This window comes from Pan paniscus, chromosome 11, assembly GCF_029289425.2.
Source record: "Pan paniscus chromosome 11, NHGRI_mPanPan1-v2.0_pri, whole genome shotgun sequence".
Lineage (NCBI taxonomy): Eukaryota > Metazoa > Chordata > Mammalia > Primates > Hominidae > Pan > Pan paniscus.
This window is the reverse complement of record NC_073260.2, coordinates 48,618,292-48,630,973: the sequence shown is the minus strand read 5'-3', so window position 1 is coordinate 48,630,973 and position 12,682 is coordinate 48,618,292. Positions and strand designations below refer to the sequence as shown.

The 12,682-nt window shown below is 41.3% G+C and overlaps 1 protein-coding gene across 2 annotated transcripts in view; it reads left to right on the top strand.

Moving 5' to 3' along the window:
• The window catches only part of SYK (spleen associated tyrosine kinase), a 97,126-nt gene that overhangs the window by 60,310 nt on the left and 24,134 nt on the right, over nucleotides 1-12,682 (top strand). For both annotated transcript variants that reach the window (XM_055091786.2, XM_055091787.1), the window contains exons 4-8: nucleotides 256-394; nucleotides 2,659-2,737; nucleotides 3,118-3,167; nucleotides 5,230-5,298; nucleotides 12,407-12,494. In XM_055091786.2, the coding sequence (XP_054947761.1) occupies nucleotides 256-394; nucleotides 2,659-2,737; nucleotides 3,118-3,167; nucleotides 5,230-5,298; nucleotides 12,407-12,494 (425 nt within the window). The remainder of the gene's footprint in view (nucleotides 1-255; nucleotides 395-2,658; nucleotides 2,738-3,117; nucleotides 3,168-5,229; nucleotides 5,299-12,406; nucleotides 12,495-12,682) is intronic.

Sequence of the window (12,682 nt, the reverse complement as noted above, 5' to 3'; positions counted from 1 at the left end):
CATTCATCACCAACCTGCTAGCATTTCCTTGTTGCAAGTTTGCCCACTGGCATCATCCCTGAGTGGTAAACCGGGCCTTCCTGGGTTGGGTAAAGCCCTTGACCCTGAGGCTCCAAACTCTGCCCTCCAGCTGCCTTGCCAGGTGACAGGCCCCAGAGAGCAGCTGCTGACCGTTCAGGCCAGGGTGCTTCCTCCCAGGGTCCCACCTGGGGACTGGCGGGCCTGGGGATGATGCAGTTCCATCCTCTCTTCTAGGATCCGAGCCAGAGACAACAATGGCTCCTACGCCCTGTGCCTGCTGCACGAAGGGAAGGTGCTGCACTATCGCATCGACAAAGACAAGACAGGGAAGCTCTCCATCCCCGAGGGAAAGAAGTTCGACACGCTCTGGCAGGTACCCAGCCTCCTCTCCCCACCTTGTGGGTAGAGTACAGGGCACGTGGGGCTTCTTGTCCCATGGACTCTTAGACATGAGAGGAACTGGACCACCCACTGCCCACAGTGTGGTCCCCAGGCCAGCAGCAGCTCTGGAGCTCATGAGAAACACACACCCGGACCACACCTGGGCCCCTGCCCCACCTGCCCATCAGACCCCACTTTCAGCCTCCAGGTGGCTTCTGTGTTTGAGAAGCTCTGGTCCAGAGGCCATCATGTGAGGTGAACGAAGTTTCCATGGCTTGTTCAGGGCCACTCAGCCCTCAGTGCCACAAGGTGATGTAAGTGCAGGGCTGTGTTCAGAGTTTAACAAGACATTCTCTTTGGAGAGCTAGAAAATATTTCTTCCTAGGATATTCTAACTAGAGCCCAGAACAGCCTTTCAGACAAAGACACACAAAATAAAGGAATGGATGCCTGGGGAAGGAGGCCTAGGAACAGCCAAGCAGGACTTTGTTGGTGGTGTGACAGGCTGAATTAGACAACAAATGTCAGGTGCCCTCCTCATTGTAAATCGAGTCTCTCTCTGTGGAAACTAAGGCAATTTAGGAAGCACATCCTAAATTTAGGAAGCATACTCCCTGGGCTCCAGGCTGCTGCTTATACTGATTGCCACAGCCCTGGTCTAAAAAGTGCTTATTCCTGACCCAGCTACTAGAAAACCCTGAAACAACTCCCAATTTGGAAGTTCCTTAGGCACTAATGAGCACTAAAATAATGCTCATCACTGCTTTCCCTGAATCGCAGTGAGCACAGATTGCTTGTCTTAATTTTGCATCACAGCTACACTGGCTGATGATGAAGGAAATAGCCGTAATAGTACTTCGTGCATCATCTTCGCAGAGCATCCTATAAACTGTAGTAGGTTCAGAAACAGGGAGAAAGCCAACCGACTCTGCCACCACCCCACCGCCCCAGAGCACCAGCTACCTTGAACATGTGTGGGTGAGGGGCATAATCGGGGCGTGTTCCAATGTCCTCACCCAAGCCCAGCTGGGGCCACACATGCAGTCAATGTTGCGGAAAGGACTCAACTCAAAATCCTGTCTTTTCAAAAACTGAGACTACAGAGCCTTAGCCCCTTTAAAGCACTTAAAGTTACTACTTCCAAATGTGATTTGCTTTCTAGTGCTGTAATTGGAAAAAAAAAATACTCCTTTTTTGAATGCTGGATATGATCATATTTAAAAATGTTAGTCACAACATTTACATTGTCTTTTGATTTTGTGGCTCATTGCCATTTGTCATCATTAACCACAGGCTTCTTTCTTTTAACGATATTGATTGGAAAGAGTATTTAACCTTTCTACACTCAAAGCCCCAAAGCGCATCAGGGAGGTGAGTAGGGAATGTGGCCTTCTGGAATGCAAAGGCACCTGGAGTCCTCTATGCCAGCTTAATGCTCCAAGGTCCCAGGCCCCATCACTTATAAACAGCCATTCATTCACCTTCTCCTGAAAGGGCATTTTATGTGTGTGGCGTTCTGTCACCATTTCAAAGGCTGAGCACTCACCATAGTGTTAAGCATCTCTAATTATTGAGAATGTCCTTCCCAAGAATCTTTACTATTTGTATTGATTCCCCTGGTAGATCATAGCATTCATCCCTAATTAAATATTCCTCATTGTATATTTTCTAGGCACTGTGTTTAGGACACTACGTCAAAAATGCCAGCAATACGTTCCAATTTCCCATGCATGATTTCATTGATTTTTCTTGACAGCGTTCTAAGGTACTTCTGTACCCTACCCAACTCCAGGGCCCCAGTGCTATTTCACGGAGAGTTGGTGATTGCTGTAATACCCTATTTCAATATTCTTTACTGTAGACCAGGGATCTGCAAACCCACAGACCAACTCTGGCTCTCAGCCTGTTTCTGTGTAGTCCCTGAAGAGAATGGTTTGTATGCTGTTACAGGTGTTGTTTTGGATAAATAAATAAATAAACAAAGGACACAGATACGGTATGAGGCCCACAAAAGCCTAAAATACCACTTTCTGGCCCTTTACAGAAAAAATTTGCTGCCCCTAGCCCAAGAGGGGGGATCCCTAGCTGTGGGCCCACTTCCCCAGCCACCCTTGTGGAGTGGACTTAAGCATATAAAAGCATTTATGTGTCTTGGGGCCACTTCAAAAGCCCAACAGTCAGTCAGTAGCTCTCAGTCACTATTTGTCTATTTCCTGACCTTGGTATTTACCACTTTCTTACTTTTTTCTCTTTCAGCTAGTCGAGCATTATTCTTATAAAGCAGATGGTTTGTTAAGAGTTCTTACTGTCCCATGTCAAAAAATCGGCACACAGGGTGAGTTCCCGAGACACTGGAGTCTCAGTGTTTGAGGTATCAGTGACAATCGGCCTCATTTTAGACTTAGCTGATTGCAGATTTGGGTTGGATGAGGACTTCTTTTTACGGGTTGATTAATAATGATATCAGAGCACTCCGATTTTGTATATCGTGAATCAAAAAATAGCCAGTTGCTTTAACTTTAAAAAAATTGTAATTTATTTGTCTTCATTGCATGCGGGAAAAAGTAAAAGAGAGTCGAAAGAAGTACCTGCAGAAAGCGTGCTCACTTCTCAAGCAGCAGCACATCCTGATCTCATTGATTGATCTGCAGTGGGGAGGGGAAGGAAGTGGTTTCCACAGATAGAGCAGTAATTGTCCATGCTCTCTCTAACCAGGAAATGTTAATTTTGGAGGCCGTCCACAACTTCCAGGTTCCCATCCTGCGGTAAGTGTCACTAGGAATACCACTGAATGAGAAGCTGTTGCATATTTCACAAATGAAAAGCATGTTTTAGCTAACAGGAGTAGTGGGCATTGATATTTTGATTGCCCTTCAAAACATACTCCGTGATGAGCTGGGATTGCTAGTGAGTGTTAGGCAGAATCAGCCTCCTATTAGTGATAAACTAACCACATTTTCTTTTCTTTTTCTCTTTTTCTTTTTTTTTTTTTTTTTTGGAGATGGAGTGTCTCACTCTGTCACCCTGACTGGAGTGCAGTGGTGCAATCACGGCTCACTGCAACCTCTGCCTCCCAGGTTCAAGCCATTCTCATGCCTCAGCCTCCCGAGTAGCTGGGATTACAGGTGCCTGCCATCACACCCGGCTAATTTTTGTATTTTTTAGTAGAGACGAGGTTTTGCCATTTTGGTCAGGCTGGTCTCAAATTCCTGGCCTCAAGTTATCCTCCTGCTTCGACCTCCCAAAGTGCTTGGATTACAGGCATGAGCCACCACACCCTGCCTAGCCACATTTTCTTAACTTATTGTCTAGATGAAATTATCTTGTCTAGATGAAATTCTCTTCATTTTTGGAGAATATACACAATGCAAATGAAACCCAATATTAAATCAGTAGTAGGCCTCTTGCAATATTTGAGAAATGGGAACATATTTTTTAACTTCATCCTTGAGCCGTCTATGTTAACACACATGTGTAATTCACAGGACCCCAGCTGTCTCCTCCCTCCAGCCTGTTAGGAGGTCAGGTACAGATTTATGCTCTAAGCAGGAATTATTTTCCTGCTCTTTTCTTGGGGCTACATATGGCCTTTTTTTTTTTTTTTTTTTTTTTTTTTTGAGACGGAGTCTCGCTCTGTCGCCCAGGCTGGAGTGCAGTGGCGCGATCTCGGCTCACTGCAAGCTCCGCCTCCCGGGTTCACGCCATTCTCCTGCCTCAGCCTCGCGAGTAGCTGGGACTACAGGCGCCCGCCACAACGCCCGGCTAATTTTTTTATATTTTTAGTAGAGATGGGGTTTCACCGTGTTAGCCAGGATGGTCTCAATCTCCTAACCTCGTGATCTGCCCACCTCGGCCTCCCAAAGTGCTGGGATTACAGGCGTGAGCCACCGCGCCCGGCCCATATGGACTTTTTATGCCCTTTAATGGCATCTGTGAAGTGTGCCCTCTGCACCTCACTTTTTGCCTGGTAACCCTTGAAAAACAAAATCTGCAGAAAGCCAAATATACATCCTGCCTCCAGTAGGGACAATTGGCTGCCCAGTAGCTGAGCCCAGGTTGAAACAAGGGAGGCTGTCCAGGGGCAGCACTTGTTATCAAATGCAGGGAATGTGAATTTGCTAAAATACCAGTGAACTTTGGGATCAAAATGTAATGCCTTTATGGAAGTGTGACTTTATTTTGCCCTTTACAGGGCTCACAGGCCTGGCAACTCTATCTTAATATTATAGGCTCGGTGAGACAGATCCATACACCCTTCAGATGGATGGGGGCTTAGGGCTGAGAACTCTTAAAAGAATGTCAAGCCCTGTGTTTAGCCATCATCACCCAATGACTACAAGAAGTTAGATATTTTGGAATAACTTTTTAATTGACTGGTAAGATACATACGGGAAAAAAAAGGCACACGCCCTATGTGTACAACTCAATTTCCACAAAATTTTCCACTGTGGAACCAGCACCCACCATGAAGAAGCAACACAACTGAGCACTCAGATCTACTTGTAGTTTCTTTTGGTGGTTTGTCTTGAGCTTGCAACTTAACAATTCCACATGAAGCATAAGCTAGTGAATGTAACAGCTGTAATTTTGTAGCCTTCAGTGGAACATATTTCCCAAATATATTTCTAGATCCTTCTTCCCAAGTGGCAGGCCCTTCCAGAAGCCTTCCCAATGATCAGGTGTTGCCTGTGGTCGATCTCATTGGCAGGGACAGGAGGGGGTTAGTGGTGCGATTATAGAAGCAAGTTTAAGTATTATGTCATGGAAGGGATCCTGTATTTGTTTTCTGAAACATTTACTGTTCCTCTTTGCCGTTGTGGTTTCTAGACTTGGTCAGCGGGTGGAATAATCTCAAGAATCAAATCATACTCCTTCCCAAAGCCTGGCCACAGAAAGGTGCTAAAGTATCCCCTGCTTGCTGTCCAACTAAGTGGTAGGACCAACGCGCACTCAGCTCCCGCCCGTCCAGTCTGCCCTGTGTGTGCGCTGCCCCCCATCTCTTGCCACTCTGCTTCCAGGCCTCTTTGCCCTTGCTCACACCTGCTGTTCCTGGGCAGCCGCGCCCCAGGTACATCATGTGCTTTTCATGTGGGTCCTCAGTCCGTCAGCTGGAAGTCCAACAGTGTGAGCATGCTTTCTGTGCTCAAGCGTCATTTTAAAGTCGTTTCAGTTGGCGTCATCCGTCATAGCTAATTATCATGTCGGAAAATCTTTTCAAAGATGGCCCACTTACTTTTTGGTGGCCAGACTCACGTGTTGCAGTGTTCTGGTAATTGATTATGTAAGTTACGTTGTGATGGAGGGAATACCAAGGTTTTGTGAGGTGCGCTGCACAGTGAGGTCAGGCAGTGCATGGTAACTTCATTATGGCTTAGACGTCTAACACAGAACTGCAAATGTGACACGTAAAGAAGAGGTGTAATCTGAGGACTAGAAAAAACAGTTTTCTTTTTGAGGCAGTAATGTTGACATCTCATTGATTTCCATGTTTTGTTCTATTATTGGATTTTGAGGGAAAATAAAAATAAGTTCTTTTTCATGACTTTTATTTATAATGACTTATTTATTCCTTCCCCCAAAATATGTATATATAATGTGTTTGAATTGCTTTTTTTCCATTCTACTTTTATTATCAGTGGGGTAAAATTGATTCTTTTATCAGTAATTCTTTTTATTTTCATATTACTTGGTGTTTTTACCGACATTTTAGCATATAATTGAACATCCACTCATGAAATAGATTGCCTAAAGTATTTACTAGAAACAACAGAAATAAAAGACATAAAACCCCTGAGATTTTATTTAGTAATAATTTTCCAAGTTTACTCATACTCAAGAAGTTCTCAATCGTGTTGACCGTAGAACAGAAAGATTTAATGCAGTGTTTGAGAGGAAGAAAAGGTTTATTTTACACTTGAATAAAGTAACTATGTCTGTTTTTCATGTTTACCCAAGGCAAAACACCCCCACAGATTACTCACAGTGGCTAAAGAAATACCTAGAAAATAAGTTTGGTGCATCTTTAGATTACAGGAGAACATGTCAGAAAAAAGTTGAAGAAAATATCAGTGACCACCTAAAAATAAAGAAGTATATGTGTAGATAAGAACCATAACATCATCAAAAGAGAAATGAGAAACTGAGAGTAAGTAGCACTAATGCTGACACATAGATTAATAGCTTTAATATACAAAGAGATTCTAAAAATAATTAAGAAAAATATTAACTGTCTACTAGGATAATTGGCAGGGAATATCAGTAGTAGTTTATAGTAAAGCAAATATAAATAGTTCTTAAACATATGAAATGTTGTTTAACTTCATGAGAAGAGAAATGCAAGTTAAAACTATGGTGCTTAACTGTGTCCACCTATGATCCAAATTTTAAAAGCTTGATAACACTGTAGTAAAGGCATGGTAGATAAGCACTTTCACTCTCCCTTGGGGAAGTCTGAAATGATGCAATCTGTAAGAAAGGCTCTGCAATTTTATTTCTAAGTATGTACAGATATTCTTGCATTTGTGTGAAATCATGTACATGTGAAGGTGTTTTTTCCAAAATTGTATAATTGACAAAGTCTGATAATAATTTAAATGCCTATCAATGGAAAACAAATGAAATTGGTTACAGTAAAATTGCTACTATGGGAGGCAGCTGAGATCTAGAATTGTTTTCAAAATATAATTTTAAGTGTAAAAGACATTGTCCTGCACACACACACACATACACATACATATATACAGAATGTGTTGATATCGTATACAGTATCCTAGAAAAATACAGAAAATGCTGGCAATGCTGGTTGCCTCTGGAGTAAGAGATGGGAATGTTAAGAAATCCCACTTTTCATTGTAAACTCTGTTGTATCTTTTTAAATTTGAACCTGTTAAGAAATTTTAATCAATTTTTTTAAAACAGAAAATTAAATAGTAGAGAGTAATTAATCTGATTAATATTGTGAAAATAGCTTTCTGGCAAAAACAAAGTTTGCTTTCTATTTAAGTTTAGAAGAACTTTAAAGTATACATTGAATTTTTTATAGAAATAAGAAACTGGAAATAAGTATTACTAATGATGACACATATATAAGGCCAAAAATATCAACAGATAATTTTTAAAAGATCAAGGTTGTATGGTTTAAGCTATAGATTAAAAATATTTTAATTGCTTATCAGAAATATTTTAGAGCTAATATGTATATTTTCACAAACAAATGGGGAACTTTCCCTTATGTAATCAGTCATGAGAAAAGAACTGTGAGAGTTATGTCAAATGTCCCATCATGTTACCTAAGAGATAAATAACTTTCATGAACTTGTTAATTTGCTCAGTGTACATAGTTTTAATAATTCAGGCACAAAAAATACATGTTAGAACTTGAACTACCTGTAGCATCTAGATAGTTAATGAAAAGTATGTTTAGATTTGAAGATGATTATGAATCAGATAATTTAAATTTTTCATAAAATTACTAACAGGCTGATGCATCTTAAACTTGTCTTTAGAAATTAGTAGCTTACTGCCAAGCACAGTGGCTCATGCCTATAATCCCAGCACTTTGGGAGGCCGAGGCAGGTGGATCACTTGAGGTCAGGAGTTCAAGACTAGCCTGGCCAATATGGTGAAAACTCGTCTCTATTAAAAATACAAAAATTAGCCAGGCATGGTGGCACACGCCTATAATCCTAGCTACTCAGGAGGCTGAAGCAGGAAAATCACTTAAGCCTGGGAAGTGGAGATTGTAGAGATCGTGCCACTGCCCTCCAGCCTGGGAGACAGAGCAAGACTGTCTCAAAAACAAAAAAAGAAAAGAAAAGAAAAGAAATTAGTAACATACTTATAAAATATAAACAAAATTAACTTAAGAATACAACTAGTAGTCTTTAAATGAATTAAACCCCTCCCAGTATTAGTCCTGGAATTTCTTTCTCTGCTGCTTTAAGCACAGAACCTTATCCTTCTTTTATGGAAAATAGGTGGAAATTAAACAGCAACATCCCTAAAAAGACTTCCAGGGAACTTTTCAGCTTTGCATTTCAAAGGCACATCCCCTAAGAGGATTAAACTGAAATGTGTCCCAGAATTTCCAATTAAAACCCATTTTTCATGTTTTATTCCAACACATACATTGGTGATTATAATATTTTAAAACTTACATTTAAGTACAGGGCTCAGTGGGAAGAGAAAAAAGAAAGAAACATCCTCAAGTCATACCCTGTTGCTTGGTAATGCCTTAGTAGACCAGACCCTTGAGAAAATGTGTTTTCATATAATTATAAAGGAACAGATTTTAGATCTTCACTGTAAGAGAAGAGTAATTGCAGAGGTCAAGTGTTATTTTCATGGATCTCAGAACAAAGCTAATAGTAGCCTATTCCCCAGCCAACAGTCTGCCCTCGCCTGTGGGGGTCTACTGAACCAGGGTAATTCCACCAAAAAAAGGAAACCAAACCTAGTTTATTGCAGCCAATATTTCTAAAGCCAACTGGCTCTTTTGTCACTATTATTGTGATGACTAATGACTGTATTGTCATCTGCATTACTGCTGTTGCCTAATTTGAAAATGGCCCAAGAATCTGGGAGTAAAAATTAAGATCTAGTAAATGGATGTTAGGACACTTGGCAATACTCTGGAATCAGGAAACTCTGAATGGACCTATCAGTTCCACAGACCAATAATTTTTTCCTCTTTTGTTCACTTTTGGATCACCAGCTTTTAAACATAGGCACTCAAAGAATGCTTGTCAAATACATTTTCTATTCGCAGTTAAACCTTACCAATAGGAAATCAGGGATAATAATTTATAACTGGACTTATTATTGCAGAGTGATATCCTTACCTGAATTTATAAAATTTAAAGAAAAGTCACCAGTTGTTCCTTTGGAAGGTAGAAAGCGAAGGTGGCTAATGCCATCTAGCGGTGGACTGCAGGTTTGAGCCTGTTCTGAGTATTAGCAAAAATGAAGAAAGTGGAATGGTCAACATTTCATTTACACCTTGTTGCTCACTGTGCAGAACAGATGACACTTATTGATTGGGACAGAACGGCTCTCTCAAATGCAAACATAAAGAATAAAAGGTTAATAGTAATGTAGACCGGAAATATATTTTTTATTAAAATTAAATGTCATTACATTTTTTAAAAATAGTATTTTTACAATTTATCATTATGCCACTGTGCTCATTCTTTACAAACTCCTCAAATTTTTCTTTTTAACTGAGCATTTTCTTTTAGAGATTGTTTTGGTTATTGTTCTACTAAGTGGCATATTCACCAAGTGCTTTGGGAAAGATGAAGCATGGATTTTGCATCTTCATCTTTATCATAAAGTAACTACTGTTCTTTTAACTGACTCAATAGGAAACCTCCCATTTCTTCCACATTCTTCCAGTTGTGGCATCATTCTTTGCTCCAGTCCTGTTAGTCACCAGAAAGAGATAGGGGCAGGGAGCCCAGGGATCTGGGTAGGAGAGAGTTGATGTGGGGTTGTTGAGAGACATGAGGGTTCTTTGTGGCTTGGCTTAAAAGGCTCATAATCACATAGTGGTCTGTGTTGGGCAGCATGGAAATGAAGCCCCAAGCTTTCTTGGCTATAAACGTGGAGTTCTAACTTCCGAGGAAGATCTCCCATCTGTTTCCCTATCCATAAGCCAAGATAGACTAGGGGTGAACAACACACTGCTAGTGAGAGTATAAATTATTTGTGCCCAGGGGTTTAGATTCTCTGTGTCCATCGCTACTAATTCTTACTCATTCCTGACACCCTAGTATCCCTTTCAGCATATTTTGACAACCCCATCTCTGTTTTAAAATTCTTCCCTGCAGGATTCATATGTCAGGGAATTGGGTTCTGGTTTAATTGGAACAAGCCATTTGGAAGTCCTCCTGGTCTGGAGAACATTCTGTGAGGGTAGAGAGGCTGCAACCCCAGGATAATGTCCTCAGTGGGAGGGACAGAAGGTCTTATGTCAAGAAGAGGTGATGGTCCCTCTCCTCACCAGTGATGGCTAGTCCGAGGACATCCTTTAATTCCACATCTGTTCAAGTTTTGTCTTTGGATCTCAGAATGTGCCTGCCTGCAGGGAAAATCAAAGGAGTTGAAATGGCAGTAAATATTAACCTTGAAAGAGACTTTAAAAAAAATAAAACTATTCTCAGCCTAGAATTGGTTGCGGGAGAGAACTGGGCAAAAGAGGAGGATGGAAAGCCTAGGGGATCACCCAGTTTCTGTCAGGACAGTTTTCCAGAGGCAGGATAATTATATTATAAATCAGAAGTGAAACCACAGCACAGTCCTGTAATCATATGTAAATGTTTAAAAGAAATAGTTTGTCATTTGGAATTATTCATTCTTATTTCTCTTCATCAGCATAAAGGCTTGAGAGAGAGCTAATTTTTAAAGCACATTAGATTATACTTCACATCTCCTAGTTTTTAGAAGTGATTTTCATTCATTCACCCATCCTTTCATTCATGTGTTTGTTCAACACATTTTTATTGAGCGTCCTTGTGGACGTGGCACAGTTCCGAGTGCAGTGAATAAATGTCTCCCCCTCCTTGAGCTTATATTCTATTTTTATTTTTGATGTATCATAGTTACTTCTGTTAATCAGTTCAGTAGAAGTGCTGAGATACTCTGTGACAAAACGGATCCCATCGACATCATTTTTACAAATAAGACCAGATGTCCTTTAGCCTTGTCAACAGGCTTGGGCCATGGTGAACAATGTCTGCCTCTGAAGTGCTCAGCAGACCGTGTGAAAGAAGAAGGTCCGGGTGTTTGGAAACAATGGCTGAGTGGCGGTAGTGGTGCATTGTGACCTCATTATTCTGCTTTTGGTTTCTCGCCTTGTAATATGAATAAGGCACATGAGGATTTAGTGTGTGTCATAAGATAAGTGACTGTCACGTTAAGCTTAATGTCTCTGTTTCTTTAACTTTCTCCAAAATCTGGCAGTATCTCATTTCTTCGTGGCCAGTGTTTGGGCACTGAAAAGGTCAATCGATACATAGAATTGCGACTCAACTCACACTGAAAAAGAAAAAAAGCATCTGAATCATGGTTCTCCTGTGAATTAAATTTAGTAGCAAGAATCTTGTTTTAATTTGGAAGAAAGGGTGGGTCAGGAAAACTCAAGATAGAGACTTTCAAAAGGGAAAGTCCTTAGGATAATGAGTAGATTTTCCCCCCAGTTGTTTCATGATATAAACTGATGTGGACCAAATAAATAATAGGGAAGGTTGCTGTTAACAGGCTGCATAACTTTGTCTCAGATATGCCTCTATTACCTGCTGTGGGCATTAGGAAGAATTGCCTTCCTTCAGCTGCACAAAGAGGAGCCCGTCTCACAGGGGTACTGATTTCCAGCATTAGCTGTGGCAGCTGGAGCATTGCTGGCCTAGGTGGCAGCAACTGGCCTTCCCTTAGGACCTGTAGTCACTGACCAGTGCCACCCTCTGCCATCCACCCCAATGCTGTTGCATCTCCACCGAAGATAAAGACTTGGGTGGAGACTTGGAAAACATACGTGCGTTGGAGTTGGGAAGTAGGTAGGAGCAGCTGATGAGTACTAATTTTCCTCTTTAAATAATGTCCATGTAATATGAAATTGAAGAGCACAAGTTAAAGAAGGAAAATGCTTCCAAGGCAAACATGCAAATCATCAGCGATCTTTGGTAGGTGGGAATAGGATGTGCAAGGGGGTGAGTGGGGAAGCAGCTCTATCTAGGCCAGTAGAGTTGACTCTCACCACACCCTCTGAACACCTCACAGGGTCCCTTGAGTTGTAGCAGCACAAGCTTGCTTTAGCCCTTGCAAGATCCAAATAATTGCCCGAAGAATGAGATCAGCCTTATTTTCTTCCCTGTTTTTCGTAATTCTTTCCTGTGTCTTTCCTGCAAAAGTTAAACTGTGATTATTGGAAAATAAAAATAATTATGCAGATCAACTTAACAGTTTTGTGGATGAAGAAAAACAACCTGTTGTCCTTTATGTACTTTAGTCCTCCCCTGCCCAAGGGAACCGGCAAGAGAGTACTGTGTCATTCAATCCGTATGAGCCAGAACTTGCACCCTGGGCTGCAGAAAAAGGTGAGACTTCCTTTCATTCAAGGGACATTCACAGAGCAAAGCGCGTGGTCACTTGTAAGTTTGTAGAGTTGGTTCACGAATCCACACCACGTCCGTGATTGCAATACAGCCACAGTTAGCCATGGAAACACTCACATCTAGTGGCAGGCAGCAGGCACCACATGCCCATGAGCAGTGGTGGTGCTATT